General features: G+C 41.4%; 1 protein-coding gene across 17 annotated transcripts in view; it reads right to left on the bottom strand.

The window, feature by feature from the left end:
* Positions 1–18,396, bottom strand: part of ppip5k1b (diphosphoinositol pentakisphosphate kinase 1b) — a 54,497-nt gene extending 36,101 nt beyond the window's left edge. For 12 of the 17 annotated variants that reach the window (XM_029115335.2, XM_029115336.2, XM_029115342.2 and 9 more), the window contains exons 1-7: positions 18,303–18,396; positions 4,357–5,042; positions 3,880–4,087; positions 3,446–3,536; positions 1,310–1,395; positions 848–1,002; positions 400–501 (exon numbers count right to left, since the gene is read on the bottom strand). In XM_029115335.2, coding sequence (XP_028971168.2) covers positions 400–501; positions 848–1,002; positions 1,310–1,395; positions 3,446–3,536; positions 3,880–4,087; positions 4,357–4,530 — 816 coding nt within the window. In that variant the 5' untranslated portion in view covers positions 4,531–5,042; positions 18,303–18,396. The remainder of the gene's footprint in view (positions 1–399; positions 502–847; positions 1,003–1,309; positions 1,396–3,445; positions 3,537–3,879; positions 4,088–4,356; positions 5,043–18,302) is intronic. The other 5 variants (XM_029115338.2, XM_029115339.2, XM_029115345.2 and 2 more) reach the window with 1 other exon arrangement.
* Positions 18,397–23,525: the final 5,129 nt, after the last annotated feature.

The following is a 23,525-nucleotide window of genomic DNA, read 5'->3' as shown; positions in this document are numbered from 1 at the left end:
TCAGATACTCTAACCCCCACCTTCCGCCCCTGATGTCACATGACTATGCCTCTATACAGTCTGGTGCCAGTTGTGTTTTGACAGGGCCATAAAACCATGTTTCGTAAACAAACTAATGTCATTTATTTTGTTAAGACCAAGTGTTATATGACCATCAGGAGACATGTGAAACCGACATCTCCATTAGCAGATCTCTTACTGGGCTTATGTATTTATAGATCAAGATACAAACGCTCCATCAACCAAGTCATCACTGGTGCTCTTTGAACAGACCGGCGCACACCCTCATCCAAAATAAACAGACGTGCTACACCATGTGTACAGTGAAAACAGCACGCTGACTGGTGACCCTGAACAGACTGACGAGACGCAGCCAAGCAGACACGCGTGAGATGATACCTTGACGTCCGTGCCGTCGGTTGGCATGAACTCCTCGTAAATGTAAGAGCCGGTCTTCCTCACACTGCTCTCCGGAGAGTACACGCTGCTGCGGCTCCCAATCTACAGGGGCGGGGGGGGGGGGGGGGGGGGGGGGCAAGAGTGGACAAACTCAATCAGGTCTGGACGAACAGTCATGGAAATCTTTATAGGGGCGATTGATTAACCGTGCACAGTGGGAGGGGTTAACCCCTTTGGGGACGATTGCCATTGGTTTCATCCGGGCAGGCAAGATCCCTCAGGTAGAAGGTCAATATTTGAATGAGAGTGGAATGTTTAAGTACTGTAAATTGTTCAGTATGGATCGAAATGTCGCCACCCACATCCAATTGAATTCACAGTGGTTACTAAACAATGCAGAACCTGATGCATTTAAGTGGCGACTAAGCCCACCCTGGTCCCTCTGTACCTTTCTGAAGAGCCTCTGGCTGCCCCCTCCGGCTGAGGTGGGGTAGTAGATGTAGACGTTGTGGTCCTCAGCACACACAGGCTTCTCAACAAAGGGCTTGGGGAATACCTCCCCGTTCACCTCCACCTGGTCCTCCCCCTCCACCAGGTTACACTCTGGCAGACAGACACACCGTATGGCCAATCAGGGACACGGATTCAAACAGTGCCTGAGCACATATTGGAATGATGCCCCACTCCCATTCTATTACGTAATCCATACCCAAAGGCACTTAGAACTGAAAGGGTTTTACACCTCCGTCTACTATGCAAAGGATTAGTGATGCATAGGGCCCAGGGATTCGTTGGGATTCAGGTGACAGAGGTAGAAGTTGTCTGTTTTCTAGTCCTGACACGCAGATCTCACATTTAGCCAGTTAGCTAAATCATGTAATGGAAAAAGGAAATCAGTTGTAACACTCACCTTCTGGTCTGTCTGGGTCTCGAGTCAACACAGCGTAACGAGGAAGATCGATGCCCTCCTCCTGTAAGATACGATACACCTCCCTCCTGAAGGGACATTAGACAGTGTCTGTGTCTGTGTGTGTGACCAGAATCCCCACAGAGATAGAAAAACCTGAGAAACTGATCCCTTCATGCTAGAACAAACTGTACTAGGAGAAATGCAATTTCTGGTATATGGCTAAGGTAAGATTTACAACTGGGCATAGTGTTAGAATTGGGGTTAATTTTTAGAGTTAAGTGTAGGCATGTAGGTTAGGTTATTGAGGCTAGGTTTTGGTTATGTTAGTATGATAATTTTTATCATAGGTACACTTCAACTGTGAGAGTCGGAATCTAAAACAAAAATCCAGAAAATCACATGGGATGATTTTTAAATAATTAATTAGCATTTTATTGCATGACATAAGTATTTGATCACCTACCAACCAGTAAGATTTCCGGTTGTTAGTTTTTCTTTAAGAAGCCCTCCTGTGCTCCACACATTACCTGTATTAACTGCACCTCTTTGAACATGTTACCTGTATAAAAGACACCTGTCCACACACTCAATCAAACAGACTCCAACCTCTTCACAATGGCCAAGACCAGAGAGCTGTGTAAGGACATCAGGGATAAAATTGTAGACCTGCACAAGGCTGGGATGGGCTATAGGACAATAGGCAAGCAGCTTGGTGAGAAGGCAACAACTGTAGTAGAAATTATTAGAAAATGGAAGAAGTTCAAGATGAAGGTCAATTTCCCTCTGTCTGGGGCTCCATGCAAGATCTCACCTTGTGGGGCATCAATGATCATGAAGAAAGTGAGGGATCAGCCCAGAACTACACGGCAGGACCTGGTCAATGACCTGAAGAGAGCTGGGACCACAGTCTCAAAGAAAACCATTAGTAACACTACGCCGTCATGGATTAAAATCCTGCAACGCACGCAAGGTCCCCCTGCTCAAGCCAGCGCATGTCTAGGCCTGTCTGAAGTTTTCCAATGACCATCTGGATGTTTCAGAGGAGGAATGGGAGAAGGTCATGTGGTCTGATGACTCCACTTGCCGTGTTTGGAAGAAGAAGAATGAGTACAACCCCAAGAACACCATCCCAACCGTGAAGGATGGAGGTGGAAACATCATTCTTTGGGGATGCTTTTCTGCAAAGGGGACAGGATGACTGCTCCGTATTGAGGGGAGGATGGATGGGGCCATGTATCGCTAGACCTTGGCCAACAACCTCCTTCCCTCAGTAAGAGCATTGAAGATGGGCCATGGCTGGACTCGAAACACACAGCCAGGGCAACTAAGGAGTGTCTCCGTAAGAAGCATCTCAAGGTCCTGGAGTGGTCTAGCCAGTCTCCAGACCTGAACCCAATAGAAAATCTTTGGAGGGAGCTGAAAGACCGTATTGCCCAGCGACAGCCCCGAAACCTATAGGATCTGGAGAAGGTCTGTATGGAGGAGTGGGCCAAAATCCCTGCTGCAGTGTGTGTAAACCTGGTCAAGAACTACAGGAAACGTATGATCTCTGTAATTGCAAATAAAGGTTTCTGTACCAAATATTAAGTTCTGCTTTTCTGATGTATCAAATACTTATGTCATGCAATAAAATGCAAATTAATTACTTAAAAATCATACAATGTGATTTTCTGGATTTTTTCACTCACAGTTGAAGAGTACATATGATAAAAATGACAGACCTCTACATGCTTTGTAAGTGGGAAAACCTGCAAAATCGGCAGTGTATCAAATACTTGTTCTCCCCACTGTATTAGCATTAAGTTTAGGGAACATGGATTTCTCAAATTCCGGTCCCTGGGAAGGACAGTTACGAAGAGGTTACAGATTCTACCGGCAAACAAGGCAAAAAATCCCTAATGTGGTTAAAGGAGGTTGACAGTAATCCCCTTTCTTGTATACAAAATAAAGCAAATATTTCAAGCAAGATATTATTTTGGTAGCCGTTAGCTGTAATTTGTGGGTTTCTTATTTGTGTGGAGAAGTTGCTCTTTTTATCTTTAAAGTCTTAACGTCAATTACCATTACAATGTCCCAATTGTTGTTAGATCATTTAAGGATGCAAATCAAGTATTAAAATGTGTTTTGCCAACATACCTGTCTTGTATGTAGTACTGCATCTTCAGGTCATTGATAAGAAGAGGGTTTCTGAGTTTGGCATACTCTACTGCTTTATCCAAAGGGAAACCTACAGGAACCACAAAAAGCACAAACGTGTAAATCAATGCTTCAAATTGAAAAACCGCTCAACCATTGTGCATGATTTCATAATTGTATTCAGCTGCCCTCAACGTTTCCAAGGTGCCGATTGCTGCAGTCCTAATTTAAACCCTTTAAACCCTGAACCTAATTTAAAATCCAATGTACATCCTCACTAAACACAAGAACAGATGACAGGGAGTATCCATCTGTGAATGCTTAGTGTTCAGACAGTAAATAACGTTAGTGCATCCGTTTATGTGCCACTCCCATGCATTTGTTCACCCGGTCACCGAAGCCCTGAGACGCATGTGGCGGGTGCTCATACGTACGTTCATTTGTACCTTTGGAGTGGAAGGAGATGAGGCAGTCGCACAGGGGCCACCTCTCCACGGGCTCGTTGAGGATGACCTCCTCAGGGAAGATGACCACGGTGATGTACTCAAACTTACACATCCTCTCCATGATCTGGGTCATTGGCTTGGACTGGGACTTCTTGGTCATGGAGCAGATGCCCACCACGATCTGCCTCTCTGGAGGCTGTGGGACCGAGGAAGAAGGGGAGGACGTCACAAACGCAAAGTAGCGCAGCTACGTGGTGTGGTATTACGAGGTCGCTCGTACAAGGTGTTGCCACTGACAGTTTTCCATCGTCCCTCTAGCCTCATTCTCAAAAGGCACTGATGAGGGTCAGCGGAAACAGACTTCGGATCTTCTCCTTCAATGTGGTTTGAGTGGGCAGTCAGGGGAGAGGACTCAAGGAATCAAGTAAAGATCAGAATCTAAGGACGAAAACATGCTTAACTTACCGAGTAATACTCTTCATCATCATCCTCCTCCTCATGCTCCTCCTCTCCTGTTCGCATGTCTCCCGCATTCTTCATCCCTTCTTTCTTTGGTTCTTGATCGGGTTCATTTTCCGAGGCGATCAAAAACGTGGTATTCCCATGCTGGTCCCGCCCCTCAACTCCAGCCACTGACATCACAGAGGGGGGACGTCACTCAAAATATGTGGCAATTCATGTTTCGGGGCATGGTTTGTGTGCCGGAACACTATTGGAGGCGTGAGGTTATAGGAGGAAAGGCTTTGACCACCCTGGCAACCCCACCCACTAGTCTGGTTGACCTCTGGGTATAGGAACTAATCTGGGGGAAGGGGAAATACTCTAGAGGGTGACTGAGCCTCTTTGGAGCAGCAGGTTTAAATTAAAGAGAGAGCAGAGGTAGGAAGTAGAGGGCAGGGTTTACAGGTTAGGGAGCATGGATGGTTCAGGGGCTTCCTGGGAGGAGAGGGGGGAGCGCTAAGGACACAGAGGTGCGGTAGAGGGGGTGAGGTAGGTTGAGGACAGGGTCCTCGTTTCTAGGGTCGGGGACGGAGCACCCTCCCTGGGTCAGGAAATCAGTCTCATTCTGCAAAGGACCGTCTCTGGCATGAGGAGGACAAGACGAGCTGGTTCACTAAAGGCACCTCTCTAGTCTCACTAACAACCACCACCTACAAGGGGAAAACACAGAAGGAGCGACTGAGAACGAGATAATTGCAGGTGTACTATGGTACAGAACATTTCAATGGCTGTACTATGGTACAGAACATTTCAATGGCTGTACTATGGTACAGAACATTTCAATGGCTGTACTATGGTACAGAACATTTCAATGGCTGTACTATGGTACAGAACATTTCAATGGCTGTACTATGGTACAGAACATTTCAAAGATAAGACCTGTGGAGACGTGGATTAGTGCCGGTCAGAAAGTCAGCAGGCAGTCAAGGGAATGTTGCTGCCTCACCTCATGACTCAAGGGTTGTTCAATCACTCTGCCTATCGGTTGGGTATCGTATTAATGTTTGGAATTGCAGGACTGCCCACCTTTTGTTTCCTGTGATGTTGATTGGGGAAGTCATTCCATCCCTGTTCTCTAATCCAAATCAAGCGCCCAGGAATTGCCCTGTTTTATCAGCATTTTCACACAATCCTGTATCAATGGTTTCTTTTTTCTTTTTTTTTTACGAGAACATGATTACATTACACACATCTGGAGTGATTTACAAGGTTATGGACTTTGGTTCCAATGAATGATAGGTTGTAAATAAATTCGGATGAAAGGGTTGAAGATCTTGTGGCTAATAATGTCTCTAAGGACAACATATACAGTCAAAACATTAGGTAATGAACACACATAAGTGCCTGGCAACTTTAATAACAGTAGCCTGAAATGGAAGAACCACTAAGCGATCAGGAGGACAAGGCCAATATGTCCTTAGTCAGTAGCCTGCCAGAACTGGCCTGTCTCTCTTTCAGCGGCACCCTGCCAGCCCTTGCCGATGAAGCAAACAGCTGACTTCAGGGGAAAAGCTCCAGAAACAGATAGTCCAGATCATATCACCTCGCACAAAAGGTGTCATGTGGCCAACATGGCAGTCACTCCTACCACAGGACGAAGAACGATAGGGCCTTGATAGTGGAAACTGTTTCCAAACCAAACCCCACTGTCAAATGTACTCATTAGTCATATCCACATGACACACTATATGGGGAGCACACAGTGCCACTGAATGCCTGCAATTCGACATCAAGAGAAAGGTAATATGTGAATTAGAGAGTACCAGAAAACAAGAGCAGGAGTCGAGATGAGCTTACCTGATTTAGAGCTTGTTTTTCTTGCCCCAAAACAAATTGAGCAAACTGTCTAGGTTTTAGCAAACAGGAAATTACACCACTTTTGCACATTGGCTGCTTGCCACAGCATGAAAACTGGGTTCCAATTTCAAAAACAAATCCGGCCTGGCAGATAGGATAGGCAATAGGAAAATACCACAGCCAATCACAACCCTTGCAGGTAAGTGATACTGTGAAACATAAGCTTTCCACTATTACAGATATATTAAAGCTATTTCCTGCAATAATAATAAAATAAAATCTATATGTAGACACATTTAACAAAGCTGACAGTATTTAAACGACAGTATTTGTTTATGGATTCATCAGCATCTCTTCATTACAAGAAAATTGGAAATTCTGGATCTCTATAGCAAGATGCGCTGTTACCAAAGTTCAATTTAAAATTGGCCCAGCAATATCAGAAACATCAGCTCCGCATACCTCGTTAACCAGCTAGGAGGGAACACTGGTACTGAACGCTGAACAACTCAGTGAACGGGATTCTCAACTAGGTGTTCCTCTTTTTCATGAGTTTTAGGATGTTTCATTTTGTTTAGCTTTTTTTCGTGGACCTGTCTGAGCAATAGGCAACTCGGGTTCAGTCTGGCACACAAAACTTGAAATGGGCCCTGACCTGCCTCTCACAGCTGCTTATGATGACGGAGGTGAGTGCCTTAAGATAGTCTATTAGGCATGTAGGAGGGCGGTGACACTACCAGGACGAAAACAAACTCATTTTACACTTATCATGCTAGCACAACCTAGAACCACGTTCTACTAGACAGCTCCTACCCACACATTTCATGCATGTGACCATGGGTAACCCTGGTCCCTAGAATAGACTGCTCTCCTGTCAGGGGGTTAAAAGGGGAACAGGAGAGGAGTGGGGGTGGTGGTGATAGAAAAGTATCGAGTGTGGAGGGCTACAGTAGTAACGCTACCCAAACATAACTTATCACACTCCTCTAAGGCGCTGACAGACCGCACTAAACCAAGTCGAAACAAACTCATAAAAACATAACTCGAACAAGAGTGTGAAAACACTCTGCTGCAATGTGGGAGACAGTAGTAGAAAGGTTACCTGACTGTGATGGTGAAGGAAAGTGTTGCATAACTTAGTGGTCAGAGCAGCTTTCTCTGAATCTAAAGGTTTCGAGGCCAGGTCAATGGTATATTTTGTGTCTTTACAAAAATGTCCCTACTCATTCAAAACAACGTTGTAGTTCACTTCTAAACAATCCTGTATAACTAAAGAACAACTCCAGTCCTCAAATACCACCAACAATGCACATTTTCATTGAAGCCTCGACCAAGCACAGCTGATTCAACTTGCCAACAAATTATTAGGCTCTCATTTGGTTGAATTGGGTGTGCTTGTCCAGCTACAACAAAAATGTGTGCTGTTGGTGGTACTTGAACAGTATGTTGATTGGCACAAGCATAGATGTAAAAGAAATCCATTAACACGTGTATTTGGTGTTTGTAAATGGATAATTTGCTTGCCGCGCCAAGCAGCTGCATACAACAGTGCTCAGCGCAACTCGGTATAACCCAGAGGTCAATGGTTATGTTAGCAAAAAGGATAAAACAAGTGAACAAAATGTTTTACTGGTAGGTAGACTTCCAATCCAGTAGACTACACTTACATTCTGATACTTATTGAAGAATACAATCTAGTAAGTCAATATTTTAAAGGACACATGGACAAAATTCAGAGCGCTATTTTAAATTGTTAGATATTAGGGAAGTGTACTGTATTGAAACTTGCTTCATTCATCCCATATCATCCCTTATCGTATTCATATATGTTTTTCCTTCTTCCTACAACTTGTTGAATACCTATGACTAATAAACCAAAAGCTAAATGAAAATGTCTTTGTTTCCACCAGATATTAACTGACCCACTGTCAGGGACTGAGTCATCTCCACCACCCAAAATGGGGCAAACCCTAAAAGGCTTTTAATTAAGGCTTTCAGTTAACAGTTAACAGACAACCTTTTTTTATACTTTTTTTTACATTCTTAATCACAAGGACTGTTTAAGAGACACCTTCCCACACACTGTTAACCATAACGCATAGCAAGCATTAGTTAACCATTAGAATGCCATGGCAGATTGACTCTTAATATAAATACATTTCCACCAGAAATGTTAAATCCCAACAGGCCGTCCAATCCATCAACTGGTCTTTGTTGTAATTCTTGGGTCAAAAGACTTAATACCTTAATAAGAAAATGTTAAGTAGGCTAGGTTGTAACTAATACAGGTGTATTCAATTAACTCAGATTTATCAAACAATTTTGTTAACCATATTTTACCCAACTGTTTTCCCCTTCCAATGTGGTGATATCCAATGTGCAATTATGTTTGATGTGCAATTGAAAATATATCTTGACCTCAACTGTCCCGAGTCAGCTATGATTTGCTGCTATGAAGCACATCCCACTCATATCACAAATTGGATATTATTAAATGAATAATATTTGATTTGTAGGGTATCAGCACATCACTGGTAAAACCCTACATTGCTAGCGTTGGCTATTATGGCCTTTCCGTCACAGAACTTCACAGTTAATTTAACAAGCCCAAGGCTTGTTAATTCTGAACATGGTAAGGTTTAAGACTGTTTGCATCAAAGTACCCAGCGCAATCTTCCTGTAGATACCCCTAAAATCATACATAGGAAAAACTGTAATTTAGAAAATTCCAGGAGCTTTAACTGTTTGCGTGTGTCGGGGGTGGCATGGGGTGTGGGTCTGTTTCAGCATGTGAACATGGAAAAGACAACTCAGGTCTACTTAAACCTTGGGAACACTTCATTTCTGATATCAATTATTTTGTGTTTCTGTCCCTTACAATATAAGACACATAAAACATGTACTGCTTGTGAACATTTAAAAAACACCTGCATTAATTACCATTAACAGAAAATCATTAATTATTCGATACATTTGATAGCCCAATTCTTAACCTTTGAGACTGTATCCTGTAGAAAGACCTCATATAACCATAATTGTTTATGGCAGGACTCACTTCTGTAGCTGAGATATAACTATACCACCCACTGATAGCAGGTACATTGACACAGAAAAAGTCTGGGCAAATACTGGAGCAATATGTTGTCAATTTAAGGTGTTAGAAAAGGGAATGAAGTTGACGGGAAAGACAGTGTTCTCGGCCAGTTGCCACAAATGTTTGTTGTTTAACTGCGGCACAGATGGATTTACTATGAAAACACAAAGTAGGCCATGTTATGGAGAAATTATCAGAGCAGTGACTCTGTATAAAGACTTGATACATTCTGTGCAGTGATGAATCATTAACAAGACTGTTAATTATTATGTTCAATAGGTTGGAGGGGATTGAACTGTGGAATGGGAATGCCAATACATCATTCCCAATCCTCGGTCCCAGATCACAACACTAGTATCAAAATGCCACACCCACTTAACCTGCTTCTATCCACACACACCCCACTTTAAGAAATCTAGGACAAACGCTGACGATACAGTACAAATGTGAAGAACACTACAATCAGTTATAACTAGGTAGTCTATCAGTTATATGATACTACTCTTGGTAGACTGTCGAACCAGAAACATCTGACCAGTCTTTGCTAGTACATGTATATGTTTGATCATTAGCTTTGAAGCTCCTCCAGAGCCAAAAGTGAAGCCACTTGCACTGTTTAGTATTCACACAGTCTATCTGCCTATCTGCTGGGCCATGAGAGGACCAACCAGTTATGTTATGCTGCAGCTGTTCAGTTGAGAGACACATTCTGACACAACATTACATGTGTACATTCCATTGGCATGGAAACCAGATGCAGAGGGCTCATGGTTACTTTGACACTTTTCAATCAGGATTACAACAACATTCATCATCAATCCTAGTGTGGCGTTCGACACAGTTGACCACACAGTACTGCTGGACAGACTGGAAAACTGTGTTGGTCTTAGTGACATGATCCTAAATTGGTTCAAGTCTTATTTCCAAGATAGGGAATACTTTGTCTCCATAGGCAACTATGTATCAGAGAGAACGCAGTTCCGCAAGGCTCTATCCTGGGGCCTGTTTTATTCAACTATGGTGCCAAAGACTCACCCTGCCAGTGCCTCGGACAAATCAATGATTGGATGTGCCAGAACATTCCTCAACTAAATAAAGATGAAACAGAAATAATTGTCTTTGGTGCCAAAGACAAGAGACTGACAGACATTAATAACCTTGACACAACTAGAATTAGAGGATTCATGTCCAGACAAGATCTAGAAAAACGTATACACACTAATCTCCAGTACAGTAGGTTGGACTACTATAAAGGCTTGTTTTCAGGTCTCTCAAAAAAAAAGCCCTCAGAAAATTGCAGCTCATTCAGAACGCTGCTGCTCCAGTTCTAACCAAAACTAAGAAAGTCATTATGCTGTGCAGGGTTGGAACAAACTCCCAAAAAAACTTATATTTGTTTCAACAGTGACAACTTTTAAATATAGGCTACAAACCTGTTTACTTCTGCATTTTAATCTTTTAGCCATCTTAACTGTGATGTTTTCATTTAGTATGCATTGTCTTTTATGCAGAATTTATTGTCGGACTACATAAGCGTCTGTCACTCACTTACTCACTCACTGACTGACTGACTGACTGACTGACTGTAGTGGTTAGAGGACGCGGACCTGCAATCAATAGGCCCCGTGTTCGAATCTCTTCACAGTCAAAACAAATGATGTGTCCGTATAGACAAACACTCCGCTGGATACAACCTACAGTAGCTACGTTACAGTAAGCCTAAAATAAAACTGTTTACTGTTATATTGCGATTATTTCTGTTGGATTTTCGAAGTACTCATGCATGCATTTTGGGGTAATATAGGCTAGATCAAAACCTCTTGGGCAGTAAAAGAGTAGAGGTTTCCATGATTCTCTTGTCTTTTCACTTGAGGACAAAGTCAGTTATCTTCACCTATTGATAGTTATGGTATCAATGTCATTCACGAATGAAAGAAAAACAAAAGTTTTTGTGCCATGAAATTAAATAACTTTGGCAGTGTATAGCACATCTCCAGTCTCGCTAGAAATTGCTCAATTCTTATGACTATTCCAAGTAGTAAATAAGTAGATACTAGTAAGCCTATAACTGGCTAATAAGCTGTTAAAACTGTAGCACAGTGTCATAGTGGTTTTAAGGACACTGCCTCTCCAGTGGGGGCAGCAGTATTCATCACTTAATTGCAGGCCGGCTGAACTAGGCTTGCCTGATTCCTTTTCTGGTTTTTATTATGCCTGAGGTTTGTTTTTTCTAATGTAAACCACTTTGAATTCCCCTTTGTTTGCAACACGCTATAGAAATAAACTTTCCATGCCATGAATTTGGGTACCCACACTTCTGGGTACCCACACTATCCTGTTTCAAAAAAAGTTTGGATGCTGTTTAAAATGTAAAGAAAAACCAAATGTAACAACAAACTAAATTTGATGAATTGAATTTGATGCCAGCAACACGTTTAAAAATGTTTGGGAAAGGGTCAACAAAAGACTGGAAAACTTAACAAAAAAGTTAACCTTGTGGAACATCTCAAAACTAATTAGGGTAATTGACAACAGGTCAGTAACATGATTGGGTAAAAAAAGAGCATCCCAGAGAGGATGTCTTTCAGATACAAAAAGATGGGGAGGGGTTCACCACTTACGTTTCCCAACATAAACTTGGAGGAGTTTGGGGATCTGATTATCTATGGTACATAATATCATTAAAAGATTCAGAGAATCCAGAGAAATCTCTGTACTCAAGGGACAAGGCCGACACCCAATATTGGATGGCCATGATCTGCATGAAAAACAGACACAGTTCTGTAGCGGACATCACTGCATGGAACATTTCTGAAAACCTTTGTCTGTGAACACAGTATGTCCCTGCATCCACAATTGTAAGTAAAAACTCTACAATGCAAAGAAGAAACCATATAGAAACAAGATGCAGAAACATTGCCACCTTCTCTGGGCCCAAGCTCATTTAATGGACTGAGGGGAAGTAGAAAACTGTCCTGCGGACTCACAAATTGAATTTATAAATTATTTTGGGGAATCATGCACGCCACATCTTCAAGACAAATGAGGAGAGGGACCCTCCGGGATTTTATCAGCGCACAGCTCAAATGCCAGCGTCCGTGATGATATGGGGGTGCTTTAGTGCAAATGGCATGGGTGACTGGCACATCTGTGAAGGCACCATTAATGCTATATGGGTTTTGTAGCAACATATGCGGCCATCCAGACATCTTTTTCATGGATGGCCTTGCTTATTTCAGCAATACAGTGCCTAACCACATCCTGCACGTATTACAACAGCATGGTTCCGTTGAAAAAGATTCTGGGTGCTAAAGTGGCCTGCATGCAGTCCAGACCTGTCACCCATTGAAAATATTTGCTGCATTATGAAACAAAAAATACAACAGAGACCCTGAACGGTTGAGCAGATAAAATCCTATATCAAGCAAGAATGGGAATATATTTCACTTTTAAAACTACAGCAAATGGTCTCCTCAATTCCCAGAGTATTAAGAGGTGATGCAACACAGTAGTAAACATGCCCCTGTCCCAACTTTTTTGAAAGGTGTTGCTGGTATCAAATTAAAAAAGATCATGTATTTTTCCATAAACAATAAAATGTCAAATTTTCTACATTTGATATGTTGGCTTTGTACTATTCTTAATATACTAATCTTAATAATATAAATTATTTGCACATCATTGCATTCTGTTTTTATTTGCATTTTACGCAGCATAAACTTTTTGGGAAATGGGGTTATAGATTTTATCTCACAAATTATAGATATTTGGGTTGGTACCATCTTTAGAACCATTATATCCATTGCCTAAATGCAGGTCATCATCTAAAAAAGATCAACAAATAGTCATATATGTGACATTTTACATGAAACTAAGGTGTTTTTGCATCAATGATTTGTTTTTAAGAATTTTAAGCTGGCTAGCATAATTTGTTGCCAATAACTCAGTCATCTGCTTCATATAAAATGATGGGGATAGTGATGCAACAGAGGATCTGCGTGCATGTCTGGAATGCACTGATTGGGACATTTTTAGGTCTGTAACTAATGGTCTGTGACATCATGCATCAGCTTCTGTGAAGACAGCTGCATACCGCTCCTGTACTCTCTCTTCACCCACGACTGCCTGGCAACTCACGTCTCCACCATCATATGCCTGATCTTTGACAACGACGAGTCAGCCTATAGAGACGAGGTAAGGTCACTGACTTTGTGGTGTCAGGATAACAACTTACAACTCAATATCAACAAAAGGAAGGAGATGATTGTTGATCACAGGAAGCAGCGGCGGGGAGACCATGCCCCCATACACATCAATGGGTCTGCAGTAGAGAGAGTTCACAACATCTGGTTCCTTGGTGTCAAGATCAGTGATGACTTGACCTGGTCTCATCACTCTAACATCTTGGTGAAGGAAGCCAGCAAACAGCTCTTCTTCCTACGCCGACTAGAGAGATTTGGCATGGATTCCAGGATACTCACCAACTTCAACAGATGCACTATCGATAGTATGCGGTCTGGCTGTGTCACCGCCTGGTATGGCAGCTGCACAGCCCTCGACCGCAAAGCACTTCAGAGGGTGATTAAAACAGCAGAGAGCATCACAAGGTCTGACCTTCCATCCCTGCAGGATCTCTACACAGAGAGGTCTAGGAGGAGGAGCAAACGGATCATTACAGATCCCAGCCACCCATGCCACGGACTGTTTACCAAGCTGCTGTCAGGCAGAAGGTACAGGAGTATTCAGTCCAAAGCAAAGAGGCTACGGGACAGCTTCTTTCCACAGGCTGTAAGGCTGCTCAACTCAGGAACCATCCATAGTTCATGCACACCTGTCACTTTATATCATGCTCATCTACCAATTATATCATGCACACCTGTCACTTTTACATTGCACTACAGTCGTACAGTTGTATAGTTATTATTATTGATGCATATTTTTGTGTTATTATTAACATTATTGTTATTGTTATCTTCTTTATTTTTATATTATAATTACTGTTACTTTTTAACTTTTAACTGCACTGCCAGGAATAGGAAAACCAAGCATTTCATTGCCATAACTTCTAATTGCAAATGACAAATAAACCTTTGAACTTGAACCAACACGGACCAGGGAAAGATAGAACAATGACAAACCCTGGTTCACTGCCAAACTCAGACGGCTGCATTCGGAAAAGAACCCCCAAAAAGCAGCAAGGCCTGACAGTGTCTCCCCATCCACCCTAAACCACTGTGCAAATCAGCTTTCTGCTGTGTTTATGGACATCTTCAACACCTCAATGGAGACGTGCTGCATCCCGGCCTGTTTCAAGTCCTCCATCCTCATCCCAGTCCCCAAGAAGCCAAGGATCACAGGATTTATTGACTACAGGCCAGTCGTTCTGATCTCTGTGGTTATGAGGTCATTTGAGCGCCTTGTGCTGTCCCACCTCAAGACCAAAACCAACCTACTACTTGACCCACTGTAGTTTGCCTACAGAGCCAACAGGTCTGTGGATAATGCAGTCAACATGGCTCTTCACTTCATCCTCCATCTAGACTCCCCTGGAACCTACCACAGAATCCTGTTTGTGGACTTCAGGTCCACATTCAACAGGATAATTACTGCTTTGCTCCAATACAAGCTATCCCACCTGGGAGGGGCCGAGTCCACATGCAGGTGGATCACAGCCTTCCTGTCTAACAGGAGGCAGCACGTGAGGCTGGGGAATAACTTGTCTGACCCCCTGACCATCCGCACCAGCTTCCCCACAAGGTCTCCACTCTTCGCCCTGTACACCAACAGCTGCACCTCCAGTCATCACTCTATCAAGCTCCTGAAGTGCGCGGATGACACCACCCTCATCTGAATAATTTCTGATGGAGACAAAACAACGCCCTAAAAACAGTGGAGATGACAGTGGACTTCAGGAGAAACCCAGCTGCCCTCCCCTCCATCGCCCTGGGAGGCTCCCCAGTCAACTCTGTGGATTCCTTTCGCTTTCTGGGCACCACCATCGCCCAGGACCTCAAGTGGGAGCTGAATATCACCTCACTAACAAAGAAAGCTCAGCAGAGGATGTACTTCCAGTGGCAGCTGAAAAAGTTTAACCTGCCAAAGACTATAATGGTGCACGTCCACACAGCCACCATAGAGTCCATCCTGATCACCTCCATCACAGTCTAGTACGCTGCTGCCACTGCCAAGGACAAGGGCAGGCTGCAGCGCATCATCCACTCTGCAGAGAGGGTGATTGGCTGTCGTCTCTACAAGACCTTTATACCTCCAGGAAAAGGAGACGAGCTGCAAAGATTGGGGCTGATCCCTCTCACCCTGGAAATTTACTATTTAGAACTCTACCCTCTGGCAGAAGGCTGAGGTCTATCAGAACCAAAATCTCCCGCCACAAGAACAGTTTCTTTCCTACAGCAGTAGGCCTCATGAACATGCCCCCGGAGCCAAACTGACGATAACATGCTCCCCACATATACACACAACCCTCAACTGGACAAATCTACAACCCCTCCCCACATACACACACAACCCTCAACTGGACAATTCTTGCACCATACATATTGTTTTTTCTAGTAATTTATTAATGCTCAGCCTACTGTTTTTATGCTCAGTCCACTATTCTTATCTGTTATTATTTATTTTGTACAAGATGGCTGCACTAATGGACCAGAACAAATTCCTAGTTTGTTGTGAAACTCACTTGGCAATAAAACTCTCTCTGATTCTGATAAACATTGCTGCACATACAAAGATAAATAAATTCCACCAATGCTAACTAGCTACTGTTAGTAGCCAGCTAGCTGGTGGCCAATATGAGTTTTCACAAAGCCAGCCATCTGTTGTTGCTGCAACGTCTATTGCAGTAAGGTAATGCCTGAACAAGACGTTTCCTCTGTCAGCTGCTGTTGGTATTGTTCTACAGACTATTAGCTCAACATTCTGATAGCATGTCTAAAATGTTGCGCAACAAAAAAGTTAAACAAGCGGTTTGTCAGACAATGTAGTTAGCTGTATCTTCGCTCAGTAACAGGTGTAACGTCATTAGCATCAGCCTGCTAAGAAGGAAATAATTGCCTGGTGTTGCCTGTATTTCTCTGCACTATTCACCAACATATTTTGCACAGTCTGATTACAAAAAACAAAACCACCACATGTTCACATAGATGTTATAAGTCCTCGCTTCTCTTTCTTCAAAATGGGTTGCGCAAAATGTTCTTATTAAACACACAATCGATGATGTTATGCATGTACCTTGACTTACACACAGTTACCTAGGTTTATTTCTGCTTTGTGATTGGCTGTTCATGTACATATGTACATATTTTAATGTACCATTCATAGGAACACTGATGTTCATAATATTAAATGTTTCTATCCATATTTTACATATACCCCATTCTACAGTTTTTGGAACTGCTGCTAGTTTAAATTGTGATGCATATTTTTGCTATATTTCTTAATGCTTACTGCAGGGGTTCCCAAACTTTTTTGGCCAATGACCCTATTTCGATATCAAAGCATTCTCACAACCCCAACCGTGTGAAGAAAATGTATATAATTGTTATTTTTTTATTTGAGGCTACGATAGTCAATTGTAAAACATTCTCCCCCAACCCCATTTTGATATCAGGTGATCCCACATGGGGTCAGGACCCCTAGTTCGGAATCCTCCTGCTTACTGCATAGATGTCATATGCCATGTCACAAGAATATAATTGTTCAGAATGATGCTATGTTATTCGGTGCATTTGATAAACAAAAGACTGACTTTTGACTTTGAAATCATTTATAACAAACTATATAAAACTGGTATGATTAAAAAAAATTACAAAAAACATGTACTATTCTAATTACATTGTTAGTAGTTTTGTAATTAAGGCATTTCAGGGTTAATGTTCTATTGCCAATCGCACAAAAAAACTTTTATGTTATAAACTCTCAGGGAACTATACATTCAATCAGTTTTAACATGTTGTTAGTAGCTTATTAACTTGTTTTATTCTGTACTGTTAATTTTTCACATAATTGTTCTTTGTACAGTGTTACAATAGATCTAGGGAATGCTCCACAGTGTCCCAATAATGTTCCAGATTTGTTTACTCCCCTGGTTTTAATAAATTATCATATTACCTAACAGGCCCCTCCGCAGTCCTTTACACTTTATATGCTTACTTGTATTGTATGTTAACTCAAACATGTGATGTTACTATGCTAATGTTTATAACGTAAACCATCAATATGAGGGGGCACCCAAAATTTAATTCTGCATGGGGCCTCCAAAAGGTTACAACCGGCTCTGAATGTGGACAGAGTAAAAGTGTGCACTAATGTGGGCATTATTTTATCTTGCACATAAGACATGCAAAGTTATAAAAATGTTACTTCTCCAAAGAGGGAGACATTTCTATCAATGCCACCGGATACAAAAGAGGTGGGAAGACGTCCACTGACATGCCATGTTTTTCCCTATTGGCATTATGACAAAGTTATGTATGAACCCTAACTGTAAATGTTTTCATTGACCCTATAACTAGTAGGACAGATGTTTTTCTTGATCCTCTTAGTTTTAGTCCAAGTTAGACATTTTCTAAATAAACTTAAAGGTTTGTTTTCAAGCTCCAGGCAACCAAACTGGCAGTAAACATAGGCCTATTATAAATGTGAAAAACAAGGAAATTGGTTGCTAACATAATCAAAAACAATAAATCTACATTTTGAAAATGGTATATAGCGGGGTAAATGTTTTGTAAAAAAGAAAATGAGAGAACATGTCACTAAATGTCAGTATGGTCCTGTAAGGAGTCAATCAATCTTTAATGTTCCTTCTGGCTCGCGAACTCTTCTGTTTAGCCTCATCTGGGCCAAATGTTTAGCGTGCAAATGCATATTACAGGGTACCCAATTGCAGCCCACTCTTCGCTACAACTGTCCTAAGTCAACATTACAACACTGTAACAGCCAACACCGCAGTCTAGAAAAATAATGTTAAGAATAGGTGCGCTATTGAAATACAGTTACTTACCGACTGAATTAGTTATAGCCAGCTGTCAACTTCCTTGTCCTTTGATAGTTGTTTTCTTGTGCACGCGCGAAAGTAGAATTTGGCCTTTTAATCAAAGTGCTTCGTCGCTGCCATCTACCGTCTGGAGTGTATGGAGTTAGTTACAATACACTGGCTCAGAATCAGTTTTTCAGAAAATGTATAGTTTATGTATACACTACCCAAAACGCCTTCATATGAAACTATAATTCAAAATGCAATATGAAATTTGCTATGTAATTGATTTTTTTATGCTCACAGACCATGTGATACTGTTAGTCCTGGAGACCCAAGTGCCAGACGGCATCTGTCAAATCCAACCTGATAAAACAAATCAAATAATCAAAACCCACGACAAGTTGAATCAAGTATGTTTAGTCTTTGACTGGAACACATACTTACACACGCTGACGTTGGATTATAGGATCAGGCTTGAAGATCACAATAATTTCATTAAACCTTTTGTTTGTAGGCTACGGTATTTACGTGACGTCTTACATAATTCCATAAGGTGGCGCCATTACAGTAGGTCTTGAAGCAAGAAGACAAAAATATTCTGGTAAACTTGGTCTATGGATTTGATTCGCGAGAAGCATAAAAGTTTATTAGTATTTTAGCTAGTGGACGTGTTCCTACTGGTGGTCATGTTCCTTGAGGCGATGTGAATAATGTCAGATCAGTCATCATGTCTTGAGACATTGAGACATCTTAAGATATAAAAATAAAGAAGTCTTGTGATGTGTGAGGAATGTCTTAAGATGGCTCAAGACAAGGTGATTGCTGGAGCATGAAAACTATTCACAACTATCCACGTCTTGTAAACACCAATGTCTTGAGACATCCTTCTTAAATTGTATCAGACATTGTATTTATTTATTTATTATTGTTTTCATGTTTCATTCGTTATTCATTGTAAAAGCCATAGTTATAATGTGGTCTGAGTATGTCTATTTGGGTTGTTAGTTCTTACCACTACAGAGCAATCTCACCTGGATTACGGGTCAGGTGATGGGCAAGGGGTCATGAGATTACAGGTTGTAGGCATGCATGAGATTCACAATGGTTTCTACTATCACTCATGCATCAAGTGGCCAATAGAGTTTCTTGCAATAGCCTTCATATAATACTATTTATTCACTCTACAACCTATATGAACATTCACAGCCAACAAGTACAGCACATCAAAGAAAACAGTTGGTCATGCCTATTTTTAATTGCTTTGTCTCTCATCGATTCATTCTAATTTATCTTTCTTACTCCATATGCAAAGGCAAAGTCTAGAATCAGTATTTGAAATTGACTGCTCGTATGCATGCATTAACTATTCAAGCCAAAATATGCCTAATATGAAACAGCTGTGCTGTAATCTTTTTATTGGTCCACCTGATGCCCTTACATTTTATCTGACAGTCTGGACTTTAACCCTGTAGTCATTATATTATTTCAACAACATTATTACTGTCAAAATACTTTTGGAATGTTTAGTTCATTTAATCAATTCTGCAGCATGATGTTCATATTCCGATATCAATAAATTAAAACAACGAAATTGAAAAAAACACACCACTCATCTTTAATTTATTTACAGGTAGATATATGCTGTAACATAGATGTACATTGCACTATTCTATTCTCAATAAAACTACACTGAAAATTCCTGCAAAATTTAGATTTTACACAATGTCTTTGCTTTTATCTGAAACCCAATGAACTCCATGGGCAACTGAAACAAAGTAACAATATCATTTTGAGAAATTAGTTACTGTACAATTTTTTCCTTGCTGTAGGCTTGCTGATGACAATTAACTACAACTAAAGATAGCTTACAGATTGCCACTGATATCAAATTAAGTTGCTTAATTGCCAACCTGAGATGTTATATTTTTATATTGGCAACAAATGCTAATATACACTAACTATAACATTAATTTGATTCTCATTTCAAGTTGAAAAAACAGTATGTTAATCAAGGTATGAAAGTTATTTTTTTTTGAAAATTAAAAGAAATGTGATCCTCACAAGCATTTACATTGTTTGCCACATGTAACCTCACTATATTATATACAGCTCTGGAAAAAATGAAGAGACCACTGCACCTTTTCCTTTCCTTTCCAAAAATGTCTAAAAGGAGGGTTTTGAGTGAGGAACAGAAGGGTTAAAATTGAGACCACTGCAATTTGAATGCTTCTGTTCCTCACTCAAAACTTTCCTTTTCAAAATTTTTGGGAAGGAAAGAAAAAGGTGCAGTGGTCTCTTCATTTTTACGGAGCTGTATTTTAAACATTCTTTATCAGCCTACATTCTGGAGGTGGGACCTAAAGACAGCTGATTAGAGCAAGTATATTCTTGGACTTGCTTTTACACATTTAATTGCATGTTTGATTAAATACAGTTTAATTAGTTACCTACAAATAACCAACATTTTAAGACAATTGTCTTAATTGTAGTGTCTTGAGAAACTTATTCAAGCATATTCAACCTTAAGAAACCACTAGCAGCACGGCACCTTACACCACACAGCTGACCTACCACTGACGCTAAGCACGTTTCATGCTAGTCAGTCACCAGACGATAATGCTGAAAGTGGTGTTGGAGGGGCAGTAAGAGGGCACTCTTCCCAGTACCCCAGGGCTGTGAAGGTCACGCTGTCCCGTATAGAGTGCTGTCACTCGGATGGGACGTCAACCAGGTGTCCTGAATTCTGTCCTGTCCTCCAAAGATCCCCATGGAACTTATTGTCAGAGTAGGGAAAACATAGTGTCCTGGCAAAATTTCCAATCTGCTGCTTACATTATTACGGCCACTTAATCATCAATGGGCATTATCTCATGCCAGATGGTGTCTCTACCCCTCAGTGTACCCCAGACAATCAGACAGCAGGTAGACCAGGATCAGTGCAGGTGGAATCTGATGTAACACAATGTCTTGCTCTAACTAAAATAAATGGTAAAGCACCATAAGTACAGAAATCTATACAATCAGTAATGAATGTAAGTTACTCTGAATGAGTGTGTCAGTTCAGTCAAATGTAAAATTGAATTGGAGAATGAGTAACAGGCTAGCTGATTGTCCAGTTACATATGATAGATCAGACATGACCAAACACGTCGTGTGGGCCTAGCTTCCTGCCAAGAAGCCAGTGTGCGGAGGCTCCCAGTCCCATCATTGAGTGGCACAAGGATACAGTGTTCTCTAAAAACCTAAACCTCCCCTCTCCAATGCCCCCCCAGCCCTCCCCACCTCCCAGCCACCACGCTGACTCTACAGCGAACATTTGGATAGGATTATGTAATATGCCTAAAAAGTTAGGGTAGCGAAGGCAGCGAAACAGTGGCGCCCTGTCTTCTCCCCAGAGCCCAATGGGTCGACCGGCCGGCTCTGGTGCCAGTGCTCATGGGTCAGTGGTGGCCATTTTGGGTTTCCTGGGAAGAAACCCGGGCCTTGTTCCTCGTTTATTACTCTTAGTTTACAAGGAGAGAGAACTAAATGAAATTTGGGTTGAAGAGGTTTGTGTAAAGAAGGCAATGCCATATCATTTAGCCCCGGTGCTGAGTGAGCCGTTTAGAAGATTCAGGGGAGTGGGGGTTGCACAAACTCTGTGTATGTCATTGTTTGTCCTGACTAAATTAGCCAATGGTAAAATTGGAAACCTGTCCAATTGGAGACTTATTTGGGTGTGTGTGCCTAGTGTGTTTAGTTTTCCGAATGATGTATGGAAAGGGCAAGGAGTTCAAATAGATTTTGCTCTTACTGCAACTTTCACAACCTCATCAAGACACCCAAAAAAGGAGAGAACCATTTCCAGGCATGTGTGATTCATGTGATTTATCCACCAGTCTAAATTTAGATCTATAATGAATGAAATTAGGTTGAAAAGACAAGCCATTCATATTATAAGGTACGTGAGTTCAATCCATTACTATAAGGTAGTAAAGGACAACAGTTCATGATCATCCATTAGAAATCTCCTTCCACTGAAAAGTACCACCCTAAAAATGATAAAATCAGTGGTGATATATTATTATTATTTATTTTATTTATAAAGCAATTTTCAAGGAACCAAAGACGCTTTACAGAATGGAACAGGTAACGGAAACAAACAAAAAATACACTGGGAAAACAGAAAGAAAACAGAGAGAGTGGGGTAGGCGATTTTGAGCAGAAGTGTTGCTGGAAGATGGAGATAGTCTCAGAGTCACGGATGGTTTGGGGGAGAGTTCCAGATCCTAGGAGCAACCCTTGAGAACGCCCTGTCACCAAAGCCTTTGAGCTTAGACAGATATATATGTAATATGGATATAATATAGATATAGTGCATCCACTTCCCTAAACAACCTGCTGCACACCTGAACTTCATTTTGATTGGTGATAATATGTCTGAGACAAGGTGTGTGATGTTCTTTTTTGTTAGGTTTAGTTTTTTCTGTTGTCCCTGAATGTAGCCTTTAGGGTTTTTCCCCCATTGTTCTTAGACGTAGCCTGTCCTTTCTGTTCACATTGTTTTCACCCGTTCGTCCTATTAAGTTTGCCCAATTGTGTCAGCCCTTTGTTGAGTCATTTTGTCTGTCTTGCTTGCCATCGGTCTGTGGGCCTGCCTGCCTTGTTTTTACCTGCCCCCTTATAAACCCTTTTTTTGTCCCTTAACTCTGTGTCTTGAGCCCTGCTTTACCAAAACATGACAAGGTAAGGTCACGTTTAGACAAAGTGAGGTCACTGATTAAAAGCTGAGTGGGGTGATTGTGTGACTGTTGATCCCTTAAAAAAAATGGGTTAGCCAAAATGGAGAGGTTAGCCTAAATGGACAGAAAATATTGCCCTGAAGTGATCTAGTTCAACATGAATGGCCAAGGATAATTAGCGATACTCATGATCAATATGGAATTCAACTGAAATGCAAACCCTTATCTGTCAACCATTTGGAAAGAGAAATAGCCTACATCACTCACAAAAATTGTTCAGTGAATGTTCTGAGAGCAGTCATTAGGTCTCCCCCAAATTATTTAAACACCAAAACTGTCCTGTTATACTGATGACTATACAATGTTTATATTAGTTGTGTAATAGAACTATCATGGGGCCATGGTATATGAAGTTATACTGAGTCCCTAAGCCAAAATGCGTTGGACCCAGTGTTCAAGTCACAATGTAGATTATATGGGCTCTTGCAAATCTTGAACATATTTGAATGTGAATGTTCGCCAACGT

Source organism: Esox lucius, chromosome 19, assembly GCF_011004845.1.
Source record: "Esox lucius isolate fEsoLuc1 chromosome 19, fEsoLuc1.pri, whole genome shotgun sequence".
NCBI lineage: Eukaryota > Metazoa > Chordata > Actinopteri > Esociformes > Esocidae > Esox > Esox lucius.
The sequence above is the reverse complement of the archived record's forward strand: the minus strand, read 5'-3'. Positions and strand labels throughout refer to the sequence as shown.